We start from the raw sequence: 21,020 nt of genomic DNA, 5'->3' as shown, positions 1-21,020 counted from the left end.
TGACAAGGATGTCATTATTGAGTTGATCGGAAGGCTGATTGGGAAGCTAGTATATGCATTTTTCGTCATCGTCCTGTCTCTTCTCCGCGCAGACGTACTTTCAAAGCAGTGAATGTATTTCGAACCATACCCTATTGGAGCTATCTCTCATTTTAAGAATTGATAATACAGTCCTTTATGATATCTCCCTAGCCAAAGTGGGATTCAGTCAGGTTTTCAAGGAATTCCACGAAAGTGTCCTATATACAGATGCTGCAACGGAACATTGAGGCTATCATCATTGATGGGAATGCCTTTTTCATGACGGACTTGTGAGAGAGCGGTGCTTGTTCCTGCACCAGAGGAGGAACCGGCTAAGATGAGTCGATTTAGATCGACCTTGATGTTTTCGTTTCAACCGAGAACTTTTTCTGGAGAAATGGGTAGGGCAACTAGTACATCCTCGGTATTCTTGATCCCATATTGGGAACTGCTTCTCCGGGGCCAGACGGTATATCACACAGACAATCACGAGGTCAAACACTCGTACGATGGGCTTGAGAGCCACAGTTCGAGAGGTTTGCCATTTACACATGGAATTGTTTATTGGGATTCATAACTTCCAAGAGTTTCTGTGTTTCTTGGGCGAGTGTTTCAATGGCTCCGTGGTAACAATATTGAGATAAACATGGAGATATTCTATTTAAGGATGAAAGTCCAAGAAACTTGGACATGTATGGTGGATCCAAAGCCTTTGATAGGCAAATGTATAATGGCATGCGTGCAGAGAGATCCAAAAGGTATTCAAGTCAACACAATGATAAGAAAACATTAAACAGAAGAAGTACACAATATATACATTGAAATGGGTACAACTCGAACAGAGTAGAGATCTATTACAAGAGTCCCAAAGGGTATACGATAAAGCCAGCCTCAATCGGGCTGGCACTACCGAGAGACCCTTAGCTCCTCATTAGATCATGGAGTGATCGGTAAGCCTCTCTTCCATAAACAACGGCTTGTCGAAGCTTGCCCATGATCAACTTCCCAATATTAAGCTCCTCATGACTTTCCTCGGATTTTGGGAGAGACGACACCACAATGCTCGTCGCCTCAGAGAACGGCTGGCCGGCCGGACGAGGCTCACCATCAGAGGTCTCATGCGAACTGTAGTCAGGTAGATGGTTAAATCCACGAGCCTGCATATGTGTCGCGAACAGACTATTGTCCCAGTGACCGTGACTTTGTTTTGCAAATGGAGGAACCGCCTCAAGTTGTATAGGAAATATGCGTTTTGATTCCGCCAACTCGCCGTCTTCATTTTCGCTTTCGATGTCATTGACATCGTTGGGTGGGACTGGGTCGTATCCCACTGTTTCTGTGATGACTACAGTATTCTGTACCCATTTTTGAACGAAATTGGTGTTCGTTCGATATTCCAGCCTTTCAAGGTTGGAGTTGGCAGGTCTCGAGTTCCAGCGAGCCGGATACTGCGTCCAAGCAGTTTGATGGACTTCGTAAGTCCGTGGATCAATGAATGATCTGTCCCTCAAAAAGGCATCAAGCCAGTTACATGATTCCGGGGACGAGAAGTACTGAGGCTCATGGATAGGCATAAGTGCGGTTTATATGAACTTACCTAGGTGGCCGGTGGTATGTGAGGGAAGTAGATGGAACAGTGTATGAGTACAGAGTAATGTGAAGCTTGTTGAAGCTTCGAAGAGAGTTGAATAACAGAGAAGTAAATATAGAAGTGAAAATATCCTGGAATGAATATATTCTGGAAAAAGGAGGCAGAAGAAGGAAGAATACAAAGCTCAAGTGGTCCTCTACTATATTACCAATATCCAGAAATGACCAAACCTATTTGGAAGATTGGGCTTTCTTGAAAAGGAATAGTTGGCTGATACCCGCAGCTATATTTATTTTGAACTAAGCTCATTAAAGACCTCTACGGTGACCGTCAACAAGGCCGCCGCTCCGCTACCTAAATGAGAAACTACGACTTTGCAGTCCTTTAAATGACATAACCATGGCAGTAGGGTGACAGCTGAGAATATGCAGATTGAGAGAAGAGAAATAGAATGTCAGCGAACATCGACTCATGATTAGGTAGTCCATTAATACCAATAACAATTATCACCAAGATAGAGTCTGGCCAAATGTATACAATGTGAAAAGAGAGTTTATGCATATTTTAGTCTATCATTTCCTGAAACCAGACGTAAGAGTGACCTCCAAGGTTAGCCATGCTATGATTTATCCTATTTGATTATCCTTCGACAGTCTCGGACGGTATTATTATAGTCCTCTTTGATACTGTATGTTGATTTTGCATGAAATATATCTATTCTATTTTCAGGGCATCGACCTCTAACCCGTCGCTTTGAGACTGTAAGATACGTATATCGTTGACGACAATATCGAATTGCGTCTGCGTCAATTAAGATGCGGACCTCATTACCAAACTTCCTGTTTTGTATCTTACAATATCCTGTCAGCTCCCCCAAAGACCAAATGGCAGCGACGCGCCGCGCCTTTACCCCAACAACTTCCGAAAGTCAATTTAACTTTTTTGTCTTTTTAGCGATGTGATAGTGGATCATCTGACGTTGCGGCATTTCGAGTCCCGGTCGCTGTATGTGCGTGTCCGCAAAACTAAGGATCTTAGTTACTTGTCTGCGTATGTGCAAGCGTGGCCGAGTGGTCAACGCGACACATTTTGGGTTCTCATTAGTAGGTGTGTATATCTTGTTACGAACACTTTCTTCCATCAATTCCCATGTGGTCTAGTGGTTAGGATTGCCCGCTTTCACCGGGCCGGCCCGGGTTCAATTCCCGGCGTGGGAGCTCATTTCAAATCTTTCTTCTTTTTTTTTCTTGATTTTTTTAAATCAAGCATCATGTAAATTTGCGATAGGGCCTGATCATTGTATGTGCTATGATTCTTTTCTCAAAGGTACCGCACGTACATGCGACTCTGCTAATCCAGTAAAACCAAAATGACTCTGAAGCATACCTACCGTTTGATATTTATGAATATCTTATTCACCAACCTCCCGATCTTCGCCCCAACGAACTCCTTTCATGGCTCTCAATCCCAAGCTCCAGATTCGAATTTGCTTACCCCAGATGAATAGCGGAATCCACAGAATCAGGATTGCCGCGCAAATACCAGCCAACGCTCCTAATGCATTAAGGTATCCAGCAGAATCAATCCAGGGATTTGTATAAAATGAAAGAAGGAAGCCAAAGGCCGCTAAAGGCTATTAGATGGATCGTTCTCTATTCATTTGGGTATGCATACCTTTAAAGCTTAGTTGTGATACAACTACTTCGCCTGCAATCGGTCTGTGGGCATCCACCGCATAGACAATAGCGATATTAGACACTTGGGTTATCACAAAGCCAACTGGAATTGTCAGGAACAGACACCATGGAAAGGGTAGTGTTACTCACTCAATCCTAGGCCAATGACTGGAACTATCCAGTGTAAAGAGTTTTGTATGCCAACCGCATAAAGTATCAAGGATAGCGGGCATAAAATCAAAGAGATGGTTATAGTCGGTAGACGCATCTCTGGCTCCCGGATGCCATCATGACGCTGGGTCATCCAGTCTGCAATCTTATCGGATAGCCAGCCACCTCCGTAAACACCGACAAAGGCCCCGATGAGAGCGGCGATGTAGGCTAATCCACATTGCCAGGTTGACCATCCATATGTGTTTGTAAATGCGGTCGCGAAGTTGGAGCAGATGGCAACAAACGTGCCGATGCAGACAGACATACATAGCGTTCCCCATAGCACGGACGGGAGGAACAGGACAGGAAAGGGGCGCCAGAAGAGAGTAACTAGAGATTCATCGGTGTAGGATGGATTGAAAAGACGCATTTGTTGGGCATAGGTCTTTTTCTTTGGAACAGTAGATTCCGCGTGGGATACTTGGCCTTTGTTTGGGTCGGTTTCGGTTTCGTCTGTGACATCGGGGTAGATTCGCTGATATGCTGTCTCAGGCATGGTAAATGTGATTAGAATGACCAAGGCCCAGATCATCGCGGTCGCAACATAATATATAACCCGCCAGCTTTGATGAATGGTGATCAAGCCCGAAAGAATTATACCACCGGAAACGCCGCAAGACAGGGCAGCGGAGTAATAACTGTTTGTAGTAATCATGTTAGTCTGGAGACTGAAGTTATCCGAGTTGCTGCATCTGAAGACAGACCTCATGATCCGGCCACGTTCATGGAGAAAGAATATGTCGGCGATAGTGAGAGGCGCCAGACATTCAGCAGAACCACCTGCAAAACCCATGATTATTCGTGCCGCCAGCTCTTCCTTATAATCCTTCGCCAAACCTGCCCAGAGAGAGCATGCACCGTATATCAGAAATGAGATTATGTAGACCGGTCGCCGTCCATATTTGATGATGAGTGGCATGTAGACAAGATTTGACATCCCTTGCGCAAATGAGGTGCCACTAAACGCGTATGACATTTTGGTCAATGCAGATGAAAATCCCGGATCCGTTGATGTAATACCGAATAGGTCCTCTATAATTCCGATCATGTCCACACTGGGTCCAGCTGCTAGGAATTGGGCCAGGAAAATGGCCGCACAGGAGATTATGGCGATGTAAATTCGGTAGCCTCTCGACCTGCAACAGTTAGATATCCGTGAAAAGAGGCTGAGAAAATGCTATTTTTGATGATCATACCAATTCAAAGGGTCATTGGGGTCTCTTGAAGGAGTAGGCACAAGTATAATGTCATTTGTAATTGGATTCCGAAGCTGAACGCTTCCGAGTGTGTTCGTATGTTTTGCTTTCAAGTCGATAGAGCCCGCACAGCTGTCATTGCTAACAGTACTGCCACGACTCTGAATCTCAATGTCACTCATCGGGGGCAACGGATTTCTTTTCGTGGGAGAATATTTACTATGCTTCATATCCCTAGTCTATATAAGGGACGATCCTTGCTGGGATCCCTTGATATGGCCCACATGTTCCGAAGCTGCAAATGCGGGGAAATTCGTCAGCTAGAACAATACTTAACGGTCGTAATTGCTATTAACCTAGAAGCCTAATTTCGTAATGAGACGTTGACCAGATTTTCAACCGCCTTGTCAATGCCAGAATCAATACTGCAATGTCACACGATAAGCTGCATTTCACAGTGAACATATCTCAGCGATCAAAATAACATTCAATTAAACTTTCTGTCCTAACGCCTATCAATCAACTACCTCATCGGGAAAAGTGGACAATTTGTACTGTATGCTCGGGTTCCTCCACATCCCGATGCAATATGATGACCATAATCTGCAGCCAAGAAGATCTAGAAACAACACCCTATGCCGTGAATCTATGTCTTCATGTAGAAGTTGAGCGCCCAATTCATTGGTACGACAATGATTTTATGCAATAAGATGGCTTCTTCAATTGGGTATCAGCGAGGGACATAAAGTGGGACATTAGTTTAGATCAAGCAAGAAACCGAGAAGCGAGTAGAAGTAGTACAGAGGACAATAGCAATTAGGATCGATGTTTCCAGGGTCGAAACCAAGAAAAATAATTTCCAGGCGATGGTCTTACATGTAATCTTACAATTGTCCACGGATATTGACCCATACAGCACAAACGGGATTTGATTGAAGCTATTCATGCACACTAAAAAGGTGACATCGCCACCGAAATAGGCGATTAAATGTTTTATGTCCTGTCTCCGCGAATAGTGCAGGGCCAAGAAGAAGGTACAGTCAAAGCAAAAAAATTAAGCCATCAGACTCGGTCACCAGCCGCAGCTACATCGCACGCAGAACGGCGACGCACACCTTTCAGAAGAGACGATTCGACTTATCGATTTCATCGTTGACAATTTCCCATGTCCACAGTTACCATTGCAGTTCCTTCAATCCGTCGATATCGGCAAGCGCGCTGATTTTGGCACTCAGCTTGTCTTCGCTGTACGTGACACCGATGTCGACCGGGTCTTCGATAAGGGCAATGCGGAGTGGCCGCGTGGGTTTGACAACTGGCCATCTCGAAGGAGAGAAGGTATACTGCGTCAGGCTGACGAGTGTTGATGGTGCAGGTTTGCCTATCAAGGCCAACGAATGATAGCGCCATGATATCAATTCTGTTTGAGTGAAGCCTCACTGTAGGATGGCGAGTGGTATTGGAAGGGAGTCGGTAATGAGTATAAAGTGAGGTTTGTAGTGAGGCAAAAGTGAATTCAATGGGAGATACCTCTTCTGCAAGAGTGGTCTTCCGTAAGTGTGCTGGTGTTGTGTGTTCGAGTCAGTGGTCGTGCAGTGATCGGAAAGTGTGAATGTCAGAGACACATTTTCCCGTCCAGAACTTGAGTTGCAAAACATCTTTCCACAATGCGGACCCCTTAATGGAACACTCTTTCTCCTGATGATGAAGCCATGCTGGGGGAGTCAAGTGGATGATTCCAAGGTTGTGCCTACCTATATATTATCATCCTTGCATATTACATGACAAAATTAGGTAATGAGGATGATAGGAGCGAGCCCAAAGTCTGAAGTCAACTGTTAACAGGATTGTGGGTAATGGAAGAGAAGAATGGGAGAAGAGGAAGGAGAGCGGTCTAATGAGAATGCCAATGACTCATGGTATGCTAATTCAACTTGCATGATGAGGACTATCGGAATATCCCATTACTTCCTAAGCTGCAACTGCTTAATTGGCGTTGGAACACAACACTGAAGTATACACGTAGTTCTTTCTACCTCTGTGCTTACCCATGCCTAATGTCTGTCCTATCGATGGTTTTGTTTCCAGCATCTATATGTTGTGGAACCGAATTACGTAGATCATTCTAGTAATATAGTGATTGGATACTGTCAGCCCCGGCCAGGATGTTTGGATCTCTTATTCCATGTTTAACATGGATCCTGCGAACTCGTCAAGAATTGCACGCAGTCTCTGTTTCTCCTGTTCCCCACCAAAGATCATATCAACCGACTTTCGGCACATTGTGACTAGCTCAGCACGATCAAGCCCGAAATGCTGAGCCGCGAGCAGATACTCATTTGAGACAGGGCTGCAAAAGAAACCCACATCATCTGTCTAGAAGAACGGAATCCAGAATTAGTCCGAGACCACCAACCGAAAATGATATCAAAGTCAAAGAAAAAGAAGATTAGGCAAAAACTTACACACAACGCAATTGGGCAATCCTCATGCCTCCATGACCCGAAATGATGATCCAAGAATCCACCATCAATCAACTTTGCATGTACATTACAAGACATGCATAGCTCCAGCCCAAGCCTCCTCTTCACAATCACCGCCTTAATATCATCAGGAACATGAATAACATGACCCAGCCGATCAGGCCGAAACGACAGCAACACCGCCAATTCATCTCGCACGCCCGAGGCCGGTGTCTCGGCAAAGTGCAGCGTGAGACCTAACCCATGGGTCTTCGCCTTTGCAAACGCGGCACGGTAAATGGTAACGTCGCCTTGCGTCGGGTTCCCGCAAAGGTCGACGCCTACAACCCCACGCTGCTTGTTGGCGATAGCAAGGTCGATTATTTCCTGTGCTTGGGTAGCGGTCGTGTTTCCGCGGTCGAGAGCTAGAATCAGGAAGACCGACATTTGGGTTTTGGTGCGGGCCTTGAAGGTTGATATTGTGTCCAGGACTGTAGTTAGGTACTCTTCTCGTGTGATGTTTGTGTTTGGGGATGCGCGGGGGATTGTTCGGAGCTCTAGGTAGCGGACTCCGTCATTTTGGAAATCTTCCAGGACGGAGTTGGTGGCGTAGGCTAGACTTTCTAGGTCATTGCATAGTTGATAGATGAGTTTGGAGAATACTTGGAAGAAGCTGTTTGGGGTATTAGTGGTGTTTTTGAGAGTTGGATGTAGATTTCTGCTGCTTTGGGTTTATCGCCTACGTTTGTAGAGTGTAGTCGACTTTGCCTGGAGGCATTAATACCAATGGATCCTCCACTGGGAAATTTGGATCTCTTGATTTCTTGTTCTTCCATATCTCATGCAGGCACTGGCGGCTTATACTCCCGCTGAGATGGGCATGGAGCTGGTGTGGAGAAGCCATCAGCTTGACCATTCTGAATGACTAGGATACATAGAAATAGCAATTTGCCTCACCTCAACCTTCGGTAAAGCCTTCGTAAAGCCATCGTTAACCTGTTTAGGTGATTCCATCGTGGCCATGATCATTGCCCGCTTGAAGACTGAAAGCTGCAGAGGAGGGGCAAGAGTGAAAGATATCGCCTGCCTTGCTGCCTTATCCGATAACCAATTGCCAGCATCCAAACTCCAGCGTAAACCCTTCACTATCGACCTACAGAGCCTCAAGTCGCTGTTCTCTATGTATGCTATATTATCCTCACAAATAAGCGATTAACTTCACACTGCCAAACACCCGCAACCATGGTTCCAGCTCCGAAAGAGACGTCAATCCGTACCGCCCGCATCCGCTCGTATAATCGGAGCTCCCACACTACGTAGTTTTTGGTAGCGAGGGCGCCGCGTCTGGAAACAGGTCTCATGTCGAATAAAATTGTCCCCAGAATCTGCTCAGACAATACGGATACTTGGCTAAGACACACGACCCAGGGGCCCCGGTAATCAGGATCATTATTACTGGAACCACTGTAAGAAGCCCCGAATGTATTTTTCCATGACTCTATGACTTGACCTTGATTCCAATCTGAAATTTCCTGTTTCGCATCCGAACTACCCCAACCAACCCCCTACCCGGATTTTACTGTAATTTGTGTGTTCGGTTGTAGTTTCGCATAAATTGAGCCTCGGGTTGTTCCAGATAACGATATGAAAAGTGGAGCGCGGGGCAAAAACAGAGATTACTTTTACCAAGATTCTCGCGGGTTCTATTTGATTCAATTTCAATTGAATAATGAAAACCTCAATAGATGAACTAAAGCGAACTAAACCCAACCCCGAGCAGGGGCTGAACAAGGCAAAAACCGGATAATGCAAGGCTGTGTAGATGTGTTGTCACTCCGGAATAGTGTTCATACCGATAACCCGAGCTCCTGGATTCGCCGCGTTTCAAGACATGCGAACACGACAAGGTCAAATGCATGCAATAACGATATATGGGGAAATTTTACTAATAATAGTTGCGATCGGGTTTGCAATGCCGTCCACAACCCTGTAAACTGGGGCCGAGCAACCGCCCATCACTATTACCGTAAGCCTTCCCTTCCCTTCGTACACGACGCATATCCACAAGGATTGATACGTCGCCCCAGATTGATACCGTGCAAGACTTGAAAGTTGCCAAGGCTGCGCTCAAGCAGTTAGCAAAACGGTCTGAGGGCCGACCGTGCCGTGCCGGCTAGCACACCGTTTCAGGAAGTTTTGCCCTGCGAGTACGTGAGATCCAGGAATAAGTGTCAAGTAGCAAGATGCCAAGAAATAGAAAGGTATAAACCAGAGACCCTTAACTGGACGATAATCCATCTGCCTGAGTTCCTGCACGTAATCGTGTCAGAAATAAGAAAAGGCGGAGTCGGTGCCAGATTCCACGCGAATTCTGGAAGCCACGTTGACTACAACGGAACTCCTAGTGGATGTTAGATTGGCTCAGGAATAGTGGATACTTTTTGTTTTTCGTTCAGCCCCAGATCCACATGATGGGTCGTAGAGCAAGCCCAGTGTAGAGTGATGTGTTTTTCCCGGCCTCTAGGCCGTTTGAGGTAACAATTCAAAGTCCCACTCCTTGGCAGAATAATGAATGCCGGGGGTTGCGTATGACCTAGGGCTGTGCTCCTAATGTATATCAATCAGGTGAAAGGGCAGCCGCGAAATGCCGTGCAGGTCGAATGGTGAAACAAACAACCCTAAACTTCTCAAACGCGAGATAACGGGTTCATAAATAGATGTCACGCGTCGTGGACTAGAACAGTCCATCAGATCACTTGCGATGTCCTGGAATGTATGAAACAAGGTTCCAGTAGCAAGATTTGGAGTGTACAAGCAGGTTCCAGACACTCGTATAAGGAGTACCGGCTTGTTATACTTCAGCCCTGAAACCACACTAATACCGGCAAGTGCTGCCGTGCAAAAGTCAAGCAAGGAAGTTAAAAGTGGGCTCAAATGGGCTGCTACTGGGTCCAATATGAATGATAAGTACCAGTATACGATTGTTTTTGGCATTTCAGCTCAGCTATCTGCGCCACATCTCTCGTTGGAGTCGGCAGGTCGGAAATGATATATGGCATCAGACGACCTTCCTAGATAGGAGAATGATGAACTTCCCATAGATTGCTTGCTTAAGGTCACGCTGTTTTGAGCTTAATGATAGCGAGCGGGTTAGCGGTCCATCCACCCGCTAATCTCCAGAGTCTGCTGTACAATCGCAGCAGAAGTAGGATGTCTTGAGGTCGCATGACCTAAAATTAAGTTTCAAAGCCTGTAGAAGTATCTCGATAGACTTTTTGCAAGTAGTAGATTGTCCCTGATCACCGATGAAAGGCACCGGAATCTCTCGGAGTGAAATTCAGAGAGCTCACATCAATGACCTCGTGTAGATCGCATCGAGCGGTGAGGTGAGGTAGCGGGCATCAGGGAGTTTCTCATTGGTGGCTAGGATAGCCTTTTTCCATCGACAAGCCGTCATTTTAAACCGGGCGGGGATGCATCGTTAATCCTGGACGGTGACACGCCATTTGTCGTCGCGAACCATTTCTCCTCCTGCCATGGCAATGTTGCACCAACTGCTACCAGGCTGGGACAGGGGAACAGGAGCAGGGCCAGGTCTGGTGAGTCACATGGGCACAGCCAGTTAGAATGTAGGCGCGAGCCTCGCACCTCGGGAGCATTGTAATTCGGGCCAGGCTGTCCAGCCACGCGACGCTATTCGATTAGCAACTGGATTTCTCAGCGAAGAGACGGGCCACCGCATTCGTGGAGGGCCCGAGAATGACAGAATGACCCTCTTGCAGGAGAAGGCTGATGAGTGGGGGTCATTTATGATAATAATACTGGATTTTATGAAGCATCGAAGACGCATCGAAGGATCTAACTGGGGCTGTGCCGAGGGGTGGCTGCAGGATGAGACAAAGTCGGAATTGAAGTTGCCGTGTAAAGACAAGTTGAGGGGAAACTGCGCTGTTCACCGATTGTTTCGAAGATTTGGGTTTTGATTTCTTGTCTTTCTGTTGGGAGAATGTCCTAACCAGGATCGTGCAGCAACACGTCCATAGGTCAAGTGGCATTGAAGGTTGTGTATTCCGTGGAGATATCAACCCACTCGTGCACCAATAACTCATTGATAGTTTAGGAATAGAGTTGCTCAAGATGTAACACTTTGGCAGAAATTCCGCAAAGATGCAGTAACAACCTGCCTGATTCACGTATAACCTAAGCTTAGATACCGATAGATAGGTCCAAACGTACTTGACCCAAAATGAGGCGCAACGGTTCCATTCCGCTGGGTCCTCCTGGATGTAGTTGGTCATTTTAGTGCACAATGAGTTGCTGCTAAGACCGGATCAATGCTCGGATCCGCATGGAGATCGGGGTAAGGGAGATGAGTCAAACTTCCTGGAATGCCCCTTCTCTCCTGAAGATCCGATGGATTTCATTGAGCAAATTCTATTTTCTTCAAAGTTTTGTTATTTAATTCATAATGAAACTACTTCCCCGGAACCCCTGAAGCTTTCACGGTGAATGGCGGACTTTGATCCCCTGGTTCCTATTAGCTTAACGCTGTGTACCGTTAATGAACGTTAAGTTCCCGCAGTACGAGATACACGCTGGCAAAGGTCAATACCGGTCAGAAACTGTAATATTTTTTGAAAACCGAGCGTTGCACGTAATATTACCGCTTGCCGTACTGGGTAATTATGGATGAGCAGAGCGGGCTTCTTGACGCACGCCTTCATGATGTCATTGGATATTCATCATCCCGTCACCAAGGCATTGGAGAGATGAAGATAAGAAGAATAATGATCTTACGGTAATCCAGTCTACGAGGTGTCATATGATCAATAGCTAAATCTGGCCCTAACATAGTGTACGACCAAACACTCCGACTAATCCAATAAGTCCCCGCAGAATCCCAAGAACAAAGGGGGAACAAGTGTTAATTTAAATCTTTTTTTTGCACCGACGGTTCCGTCCCATAGGGCAGGGACGCCAATAAAGCGGGGTGTATCTAGGGCTGTTGATCGTAGCAGGGAGCGGCTGCGAGATTGACTGGTATTGCTTACATGCGCATCACTGTGGGACTCTTTCATTTCATTTCCTGGTCACGCTTGTGTGATTATTACTTTAGATTGTCTATTCGGGAGTGGAGACTAACAATTTGACCCTTTGAGGTCCCAATTCATTTGCCACCGAGAACCCCTGAAGCAAAGAAACTGAAAAAAACTCATCAAAGGATTGAATCTTCCCCCTAAATCGTACAGAGAATGTTGAGCATGCATGACTCCTCACTAAACTAGATTGGGGTATGAATACGTAGACCTTTTTCTGGGGCTCCCATGGATACAGCTACTGTATCTTAAGTGATGACGAATAAATACCATTTAATACCAAGAACGACCCTGTCAACAAGTGGGTCCAGTTCACGAAAAGCGCAACGTTAAGCCCCTCCTTAAGCCAATGGAACAACCCAAGAATCTTGGAAGAAATCATCCTCAGACAGGCCCCAATTAATCCCCAACTAGGTTAGTGAGACGCCTAGTATGGAATAGTTTTTGTTCTTTTTCTTGATGTACCCAGCATCTCGGTTTCCACTTCTGAGGCGACTATTTTAAGATCATGATTGGATCCTCCATTTAAAATTATAGGTCACGAGAACAAATTTCGAAATCCAAGGCAATATCAAGGCAACGAAGTATATGCTGCATTACACGAGGTAAATAAAGAAAAAAGAAATGAAAAAAAACAGTGGAACGTACAGCTTTCTTTTTCAGGAGCTAAGAAAAATATTCTGCCACGGTTCAACTAAACCCCCCTCTTTTCCCGCCCGCGATCATCACGATTGTCGGTCGCCCGCTCCGTTTTGCCTCACTCTTGGCCGCTGACTGGTCATTGGGATGTTGAGAACGGACAGCGATACGGGGGAGCGGTCTGATGAAGCTCTGACCTCAGCTCGAGCACGTGAGATTTTCATTCATTGACTGTGAACGCCTTCATGAGTACATATCCGGATATTTAAAGATCCCTGCTTCGATCTCCCCATCTGACTGGTCGACAAATTTGGAAGTATGACGAAGGTGTCATGATGCTTCACTGATAACGTGGCGTCGTCGACTGCATACGCTGCCAATTTAATTATCTTCTAATCTTATCGACCAGCCGAGGTGGTCAAGCCGCCACAACCGCTCGACAGTCCACGATAGCGCGCACGGATCGGCGAGAAGGTCAGAAAATAGGAAAAAACAGTGGATAGAAAGTTTCCAGCAATCTATTTCCAGGTGAGTCATCACCACGTGAACTAGCCTTGCGAGAGTGCAGCTATGCATGTGTCGACACGTTTACCTTATTTGGGAAACGTGATCCCGGGTCGCGTCGTTATCCGAGGACCGCGTAGTTCAGTCCCCGGTCATGTCAAAGTGTGCCAGGGTGAGGCACATCGATTGGCACAGAGTCGTTCCCTGTTGCCTGGTCGCGCTAAGTGTTTCGCCCTGCAACGGCGCATGCAGGCATGCGAGGGTTCAGATCAATGAGGGGTCGTTAAGACTGAGGCCACCTTCTTACCCGGGTGGGGATGCGAATCAACCCGAACAAAGAAAGACCAGAAAAAGAAAGAATCAAGGAAATCATAGGTCTTCTTTGGCCAGCGCATCAAGTAACGCGGGGGTTTGAGCCCCCGCAGTGTACTTGACGCTATCAGAAAGTGCATAGCGCGGCTTGTCGCATTTCGGATAGTCTGTATCATGACTACAGATACGGAAGCTGACGAGTACCCCTCAATGGTATGATTATCAGAACCGAGAGTGATTTAGTGGTAAACCTAGGTTATGATATTGAAACCCCTACAGACCGCTCATTTGCAGATGCGGTCAAGAAGCTCAAGCGAGGGGAAAGGAAGTGGCATTCTCCACAGGAGACCATAGAGCACAAATGAAAAAGGGACAAAAGAAAAAGAAAACTAAAAAAAAAAAGGAGAAAAAGACACTAAAATCATAATGCTCCTCCACTAAGACGGTTCGTCAAAGAACGGGCTTCCAAACATTCCGACGATCTTGAACCGGTGTAATGCGGGGATCCACCAAGCTCCATCTGCACCGCCCAAAACGTTTCACTGCCACTCTCCAGCCTCACAGGGTTCGCTAGGACAGTCTGGTTGGTTTTTTGGTATTAAATTTCCTGCTTTCGGTCCCGAGAAAATGACGGTGTGCCGCTATCCTTATCGTATAATTTTTTCTGCAGGGTAGGACTCGTTGGACCACCCCTCTGTTCCCCACTTACTAGTAGTCTTGTCGAATAGGAGGGAATGAAGATGTGCATCGTGATCGACCGTTTGTGGCACACACCCTCGCGAATCTTTTTCTACTGTGGTACCCTGTTGGGCAGAGATAGGGGCCTAACTGTTGAACAGAAACTTAACCTATCGTCATGATAAGATTGTCAAAGGGGTGACAAGGTTCAATCAAGTTATGAAGGTCTACGCGATCAAAACGCAGAGGAATCCGAGGGCTCCGCATCATCTCTCCCCCCAGCGACCAGCGTGTCGGGGCCAGGAAATACATGACATAAAGGTGCTGACGAAGTGGGGCTGGAAATGAAAAATAGCTACCGGAGTACAGACTCAAAAACATGGCGAATGTGGGGGAATTGGAGCCCGGCAAGGCCAGTACGGAGTAGAGTGTTCACACTATGGAAGTCTGATCGGAATAGAATGCCCCAGGGCTCCACTAAGAAATCCTCCGACCTCCCTTTTTTTCCTCTTCCCGATGCCCCTTGTCTCCTTTAGACGTCGTCATGGTTTTATTTTTTTTTTTTCAATTTACACGCATCTGAAACACTGATCGGCCCCCGTTTGGCCGATAGCATTCCCCAGGATGCAGAGGGATCGGCCAATGACACCCATGCATTGAGATCTACCGGGGTGATGGTTATGGTTGGCGTGCCAGTCATTCCACATCGTCATCCCATCTCTTACCCAAGCTGGCCCGACACGATGATAGGATGATTCAGGGATGTTTTTAGCTAGTAGAGTCACACTTTTTGTGCCTGAATACCTGAACGAAATTGCTTTCTTAAATTCAACTTTGGGCCGTTGCTATGCGTTGTCCTTGTTTCTAAATTATTTAATTGGGGGCGTTGCCCATGTGTGGTCTTTCCCCTTGCAAAAAGAAGAAACTTCTTTATTTGCTTCAATATATTTTTTTTCTTCTTTTATGCACTCTTAAGCCTCATCCTATAGATAAACTCAATACGCACGTCGAATCTACGTATTTGTGTGCTTTCCCCCAATACTCCTCGTGACACTCGAGGTATATCAAAAACAGCAATACACTTTTCGACACCCCCATATCTGATTCTGATTCCAAACGGGACCCGAGCAAGGTTCACAAATCACCTTGACGATTGAATGACCGGAAACAGCATCCAAAGTCAAAATTACGGGGAGTTTCCACCTGTAATACCACCGACCCACTGGGTTCCGTTACCACCCCCGTACAGGTACTGAGTACGCCATACGGCACAGTAAGTACCAGTACCCACTCCAGCTTCAATTCCACGGCGGAATGGCATTGATTCATTCGCATTTATTTTTCCTTTTTCCCCCTTCTTTCACTTAACTCCCTTCTCATCTCTCCTACAGAAGAATCACAAAAGACAACGCCGGTCTTGTCCTGTTCGACTTCTTTTGACTCTTCGATCAACCGTTACCATTACCATTACCGCCTGCACCCACCGCGCATACCTAGTGGCTACCACGTAACCGTGCAGCAACTGGATCAGCTCATCAAAAATTGCGAATTTATTCTTAAAAAAAAGAATATTAAATTCAACTGACACTAAAAGAGAAAATCAAAATCCTCCAAAATCCAACATCAGCAACTCCTCCCTCAGCTTGGCCAATTCGCCGATTACTCGTTTTTCCTCTTTGGACGGCCTGCATCCACTGCGTTGGCAGTGTCGCAATTCCCGTTTTTTCCTCATCGCAGTCGCCTTCAACTTTGCGCCGCAACAAAGTTCCCTGCACCCTAGCACGGGTACTCCCATAGCCCGTTGCATCGTTAGTTCACATTCGTCAGCCAATCGAAGGGCCGGGGGGCGTGGAACTAAGGTCATAATCCCTGGGTTTTTTTTTCTTGACCACAGCTTGCTGGCGCCGCCTTCCGAACACGCGACTGCAACTTTTTGGGGCTCTTCCTGATCGCCGGGATTGTATCCGCATATGCGCGCATCGTCCGGCCTCTGACTTGCCTTGTCAACCTTTCTCCACCGAGCACACGGCGCATTGCCCCTTCCTGGTTCGCCTAGTCGTTGCGCGATCAATTGGTCCATATCGCAACCGTTCAAACCTCCTTCCCCTCTCGCCTGCAGGACAGCTTTCCCCACGCAATCGGCAGATCGACGGAAAAAGAGGGGTCATAGTGCTGGTTATCATTGAGAAGTTTCAGCTGGATTCCCCAAAGAAGAAGGCTACATACCCTGCGGACCGGAACCTTGGACTTGGAGATCATCCCCCTCCGGTCTGATCCCTTTTCTGCCCAGGGTGACGTCTACTGTGGCTAGCATCGGGAGATTTTTTTCTCTCCTGAGAGATCGGCCATTGCAACGGGGCCAGTGCCCTTTGCGATTGTTATCTGGGACTTCTTCCTGATCCTGAAACTCTTATCCAAAGTCTCCTGATTCTCTCGGCTTTTCTCCGTGAGGTGCTCTCCGGCAGAGCTCTCCGCATTAAATCCCAGTTAGGCCAAGATGCAGAGTTCAAAAACAAGTCATCTCTGCTGAGGAACGTGGCTGAACCATTATCTCTGCTTTTCTGACTGTGTCAGGCTATTCCGTTTTCTTCCTGGTCCCGTGTCGCTCTCCAACCCTAGCTTCTATCAACCCTTGAACGGCCGGCTGGTTCCCTGCCCTGCTACCGATTTGCCATTTATAAGAGTCCAGGTGACTCGGCCACTGGCACGGTTTACGACCCATCAAAATATTTTGCCCTTGTCGACAGCTGAGCTGTCGCCCTGATAACACACAAGCCGCCATGGCATACACCACGGCGACCTCACCACCGGCTCTGGATGCCGATACCCACCACAGCTTAACACTAGCAACCTCCCTACCTCGATCTACCACTCTACCTCATGTTATTACATCTCTGCCCGCCGGGCCGAACCCCTCTTCAACGCCCTCATTTACCTCCTCCCCCACGACTACGCCCGCTTCGGCATACTTCGCGCCTGGCACACCAAATGGCTTCACACCCGCCGGCACTCCTCTACAACCGCCGAGCGAGGGACCGCGAGGCCGGAACTTTGAATATCCTCTCCAGATGCCAGCCCCACTTGAACTTGGTGAATCAATGATGGCCATACCCGGCAACCAGGGTTCCGCGAATTCAAGCGATTGGATGGCCCCAAGCTCCAAGGGACCTGGTCTAATGCGCAGGATATCTCGGGGGGCGGCTAACAAACTCACTCGAAGGAGACAGTCTGCTACTCAAAACGATAAACGAGACCGAAGCTCCGGACCCGTTATCATGCGCCGGCGCAGTGACAGCAAGACTGGTCCCCAGCCCGTTCGTGAATCCGCATTGGACTCGAGCAATGAGGATGATGCCAGCGAAGCCTTGGACAGCCTGGGTGCGTTCGCTGGTTCTGAGCCCTCTAGCCTCCGCAGCGAAGGCCGAATGGCATCCGCTCGTGAGGTTGGTGCTGCTGCCGCTGCCGCCGCCGCTGCTTCTGTCATTGCACCCAAAGTGGACTCCGCGCTGCAGCGTGGAACTATCTTAACAAAGCTCACTAAGAAACGCCGCAAGCAAGTACGCTTCTTTTTGGACTTGGACGCTGGAAAGGTCTTTTGGGATCTTTCAAACCCCGCGAAACGCTTTTATATCGATGATATCAAAGAGATCCGTGTGGGTGCTGACGCCCGCAATTATCGTGAAGAACATCAAATTCCTGAGGATGCGGAGCGTCGGTGGTTTACCATTGTGATTGCAGACTCGGGAAGTTTCAAGGGTCGGACAGTGAAGACTCTCCATCTGATTGCTCCTTCTGACCGTGTCTTCGAGCTGTGGACTACCACTTTGGAACACATTGCTCGGTATCGGATCGGCATGATGGCCGGTCTGGCCGGCTCGGGCCAAAGTGAGACTGTCATTCAGGCTCATTGGCAACGTGAGATGACTCGACTATTCCCACAAGGACCTCGCCCCGGTGAGGAACAAGGTCTGGATTTCTCTGCTGTCGAGAGCGTGTGCCGTGGTCTTCATATCAACTTCTCCAAGAACATGCTTCGGGCACAATTCGCCAAAGCAGATGCTACCCACAACGGCAAATTGAACTACGATGAATTCAAAGATTTCCTTTGCCGCCTGAAGGAACGTAAAGATGTCAAGGAGGTTTATAAGAGCCGTTCCAAGGAGCCGAAGATTGGCATGACCCAGGATGAGTTTTTGGGCTTTCTTTGCGACGTCCAGAAAGAAGATGTCGACTCAGATCGCGATTACTGGGTCGCCCTGTTTGATAAGTTTCTTCGCAGATCGAGGCCTCGTGGCTCTGATGCTTCCGAAGCAGCACCTACGCCGACCCGATGGACCCTTGACATGTTCACCTCTTATTTGGCTTCGTCGAGCAATGGTATCTACGCATCACGTGCTCCCCAGTCCCGATTCGATCGCCCATTGAACGAGTATTTCATTTCAAGCTCCCACAATACTTACCTGCTTGGCCGTCAAGTTGCTGGAGCTTCCAGTACCGAGGCATACATTAGCGCTCTTCAGCAGGGTTGCCGTTGTGTCGAGATCGATTGCTGGGATGGTGCCGATGGCCGCCCAATCGTTTCCCACGGACGGACTATGACCACTAGTGTCTTGTTTGCCGACTGCATTACGGTTATCAACCGATACGCCTTCATCTCGACCGACTTCCCTCTTATCCTTTCCTTGGAGGTTCACTGCAACTCAGAGCAGCAGTTGGCTATGGTCAAGATCATGAAAGAGACATTTAAGGAACAACTAGTCCTTGAGCCCATCATGACCAACTACTTCATTCTCCCATCTCCAGAGGAGCTCAAGGGACGTATCTTGGTTAAAGTCAAGACTTGCGACGAGCCACAAACCGATTCCCGAATCGACAGTTCTAGCACTATGGGCACCACTGTGAGCACTGTTGGCACTCACGGCAGAAAGCGCAGCGCTAGTTCGCCCTTCGTTCGCCCGACCCCTCCGCCTGAGTCTCTCAATGGACCGGTCCATTCACTTTCAAGCCCTCTCATACCTCAAGACAGACGTTCACTCACAGCAACCAGTTTGAGCAGTGCTACCGAGGATAGTGACGGGGCTTTAATATCTGCCCACAGCGAGAAGAAGAAGCGACGGCGCCAAAAGAGCAAAATCACCAAGCCTCTCTCAGACCTTGGTGTCTATACTCGTGGCTACAAGTGGCACAGCTTCTCATCGGTGGAGAGCAGGAAATATAACCACATATATTCTTTTGCCGAGCGATCGTTCGAAAGCATTTGTCAGACCCACGACAACAAGGTTGCACTGGAATCACACAACAGAAAATATCTCACCCGAGTATACCCTTCAGGATTCCGACTTCGTTCCTCCAACTTTGACCCCAACAAATTCTGGCGTCGTGGCGTTCAGATGGCGGCTTTGAATTGGCAGACTTACGATATTGGAATGCAGATGAACCAAGCCATGTTCGCGGCCGGAACTGATCGCACTGGTTATATTCTCAAGCCTGAGAGTCTTCGACTGCCAGTCCGGGATAACGAAAACCAGAAGCGCAAGACTGAAAGGCGATTGGTCCGATTCTCCGTTGATGTGATATCAGCGCAGCAGCTTCCTCGACCTCGTACCATTGGTCCGGAAGACAACATCAACCCTTATGTCGAGATCGAGATTTTCAGCGCTGATGATCGTGGCCAAAGCTTAGCATTTGGCGAAGGCGGTATGGATGCCTCTGCGCGCAGCGGAATGTCCGGTATTGGATACCCGCATCGCCGCCGCACAAAGATCGAGCAGAGCAATGGTTATAGCCCTGTCTTCAACGATAGATTCAAGCTGTCTCTTGAGACCAAGTATCCCGACCTGGTTTTTGTGCGTTGGACCGTGTGGAGCTCCATGGACGGTCGCAGCGCTGGCAACAACAATAGCGTGCAATTGGCCACGTTCACTGCTAAGCTCACCAGCCTGTCTCAAGGCTATCGCTACCTGCCTCTGTACGATGGCAAGGGGGACCAGTATCTATTCTCCACATTGTTCTGCCGGATCTCTAAGGAGGAACCTGTACCTGTCCAACGACTAGACTTGGAAGAACTCCGTGCCGAACGCATGGGTATCTTGCGCCAGATTGGACAGACAGTCTTCAAGCGTTCCTCATCTACCGACCGGGAGAAGGACCAAGCTCAGGATCGCAGTGAACCAGTGAGCCCCGAAGAAAAGGACAGCTCTCCAAACCTCACTCCGACCGTTTCCACTGCATCTACCTCATCATTCGCGCCTTGAAAGGCCCTACCTCCTCCCCTCTCCACTCCATCTACTACTAGCCAAGACTTCCTTCAACCACCACCCACACCCCCTTCTCGGCTCATAGCCCAGACAGTCTCTTGCATCTGATGACATTCATTCCATCTCTGCCTGTTACCATTATCACGGAATTTGCTGTTGCTATTGCTATACCCTGTCGCATCGATACCCCATGTTTTCTCTGCCGTGTATCATTGTCATTTTTTTTTGTACTAGCTCTCGAAAGGCCATTTGTAACTGACAGGGTATCTCATTTCTTTTATCTCGTTTTTGCGTCTCATTTCACGGGCATGGGAATCATATCTGGAATTCAATACGGTTACGGCGGACACAGCCCACCAATCGCATCTGCGGGAG

The 21,020-nt window shown here is 47.8% G+C and overlaps 4 protein-coding genes across 4 annotated transcripts; 1 reads left to right on the top strand and 3 right to left on the bottom strand.

Moving 5' to 3' along the window:
- Positions 1–941: 941 nt before the first annotated feature.
- Positions 942–1,595, bottom strand: N7484_002225 (uncharacterized protein; the record flags this gene model as incomplete). The annotated part of the gene is made up of 1 exon (XM_057112645.1): positions 942–1,595. One exon carries the CDS (start codon positions 1,593–1,595, stop codon positions 942–944), a length of 654 nt encoding a protein of 217 aa, XP_056977382.1.
- Positions 1,596–3,023: 1,428 nt separating this feature from the next.
- On the bottom strand, positions 3,024–4,879 carry N7484_002224 (uncharacterized protein; the record flags this gene model as incomplete). Its single annotated transcript, XM_057112644.1, has 5 exons — positions 3,024–3,238; positions 3,287–3,391; positions 3,439–4,139; positions 4,206–4,637; positions 4,698–4,879. The coding sequence occupies 5 exons, from the start codon at positions 4,877–4,879 to the stop codon at positions 3,024–3,026; spliced, it is 1,635 nt and encodes a 544-aa protein (XP_056977381.1).
- Positions 4,880–6,875: 1,996 nt separating this feature from the next.
- Positions 6,876–8,173, bottom strand: N7484_002223 (putative adenosine deaminase; the record flags this gene model as incomplete). The annotated part of the gene is made up of 4 exons (XM_057112643.1): positions 6,876–7,073; positions 7,163–7,832; positions 7,903–8,045; positions 8,117–8,173. 4 exons carry the CDS (start codon positions 8,171–8,173, stop codon positions 6,876–6,878), a joined length of 1,068 nt encoding a protein of 355 aa, XP_056977380.1.
- An 8,995-nt stretch (positions 8,174–17,168) lies between these two features.
- Positions 17,169–20,642, top strand: N7484_002222 (putative 1-phosphatidylinositol-4,5-bisphosphate phosphodiesterase Plc1; the record flags this gene model as incomplete). The annotated part of the gene is made up of 1 exon (XM_057112642.1): positions 17,169–20,642. The coding sequence occupies one exon, from the start codon at positions 17,169–17,171 to the stop codon at positions 20,640–20,642; it is 3,474 nt and encodes a 1,157-aa protein (XP_056977379.1).
- Between the last annotated feature and the right edge of the window lie 378 nt (positions 20,643–21,020).

This window comes from Penicillium longicatenatum, assembly GCF_028827895.1.
Source record: "Penicillium longicatenatum strain IBT 33135 chromosome Unknown contig_1_segment0_segment0, whole genome shotgun sequence".
NCBI lineage: Eukaryota > Fungi > Ascomycota > Eurotiomycetes > Eurotiales > Aspergillaceae > Penicillium > Penicillium longicatenatum.
The sequence above is the reverse complement of the archived record's forward strand: the minus strand, read 5'-3'. Positions and strand labels throughout refer to the sequence as shown.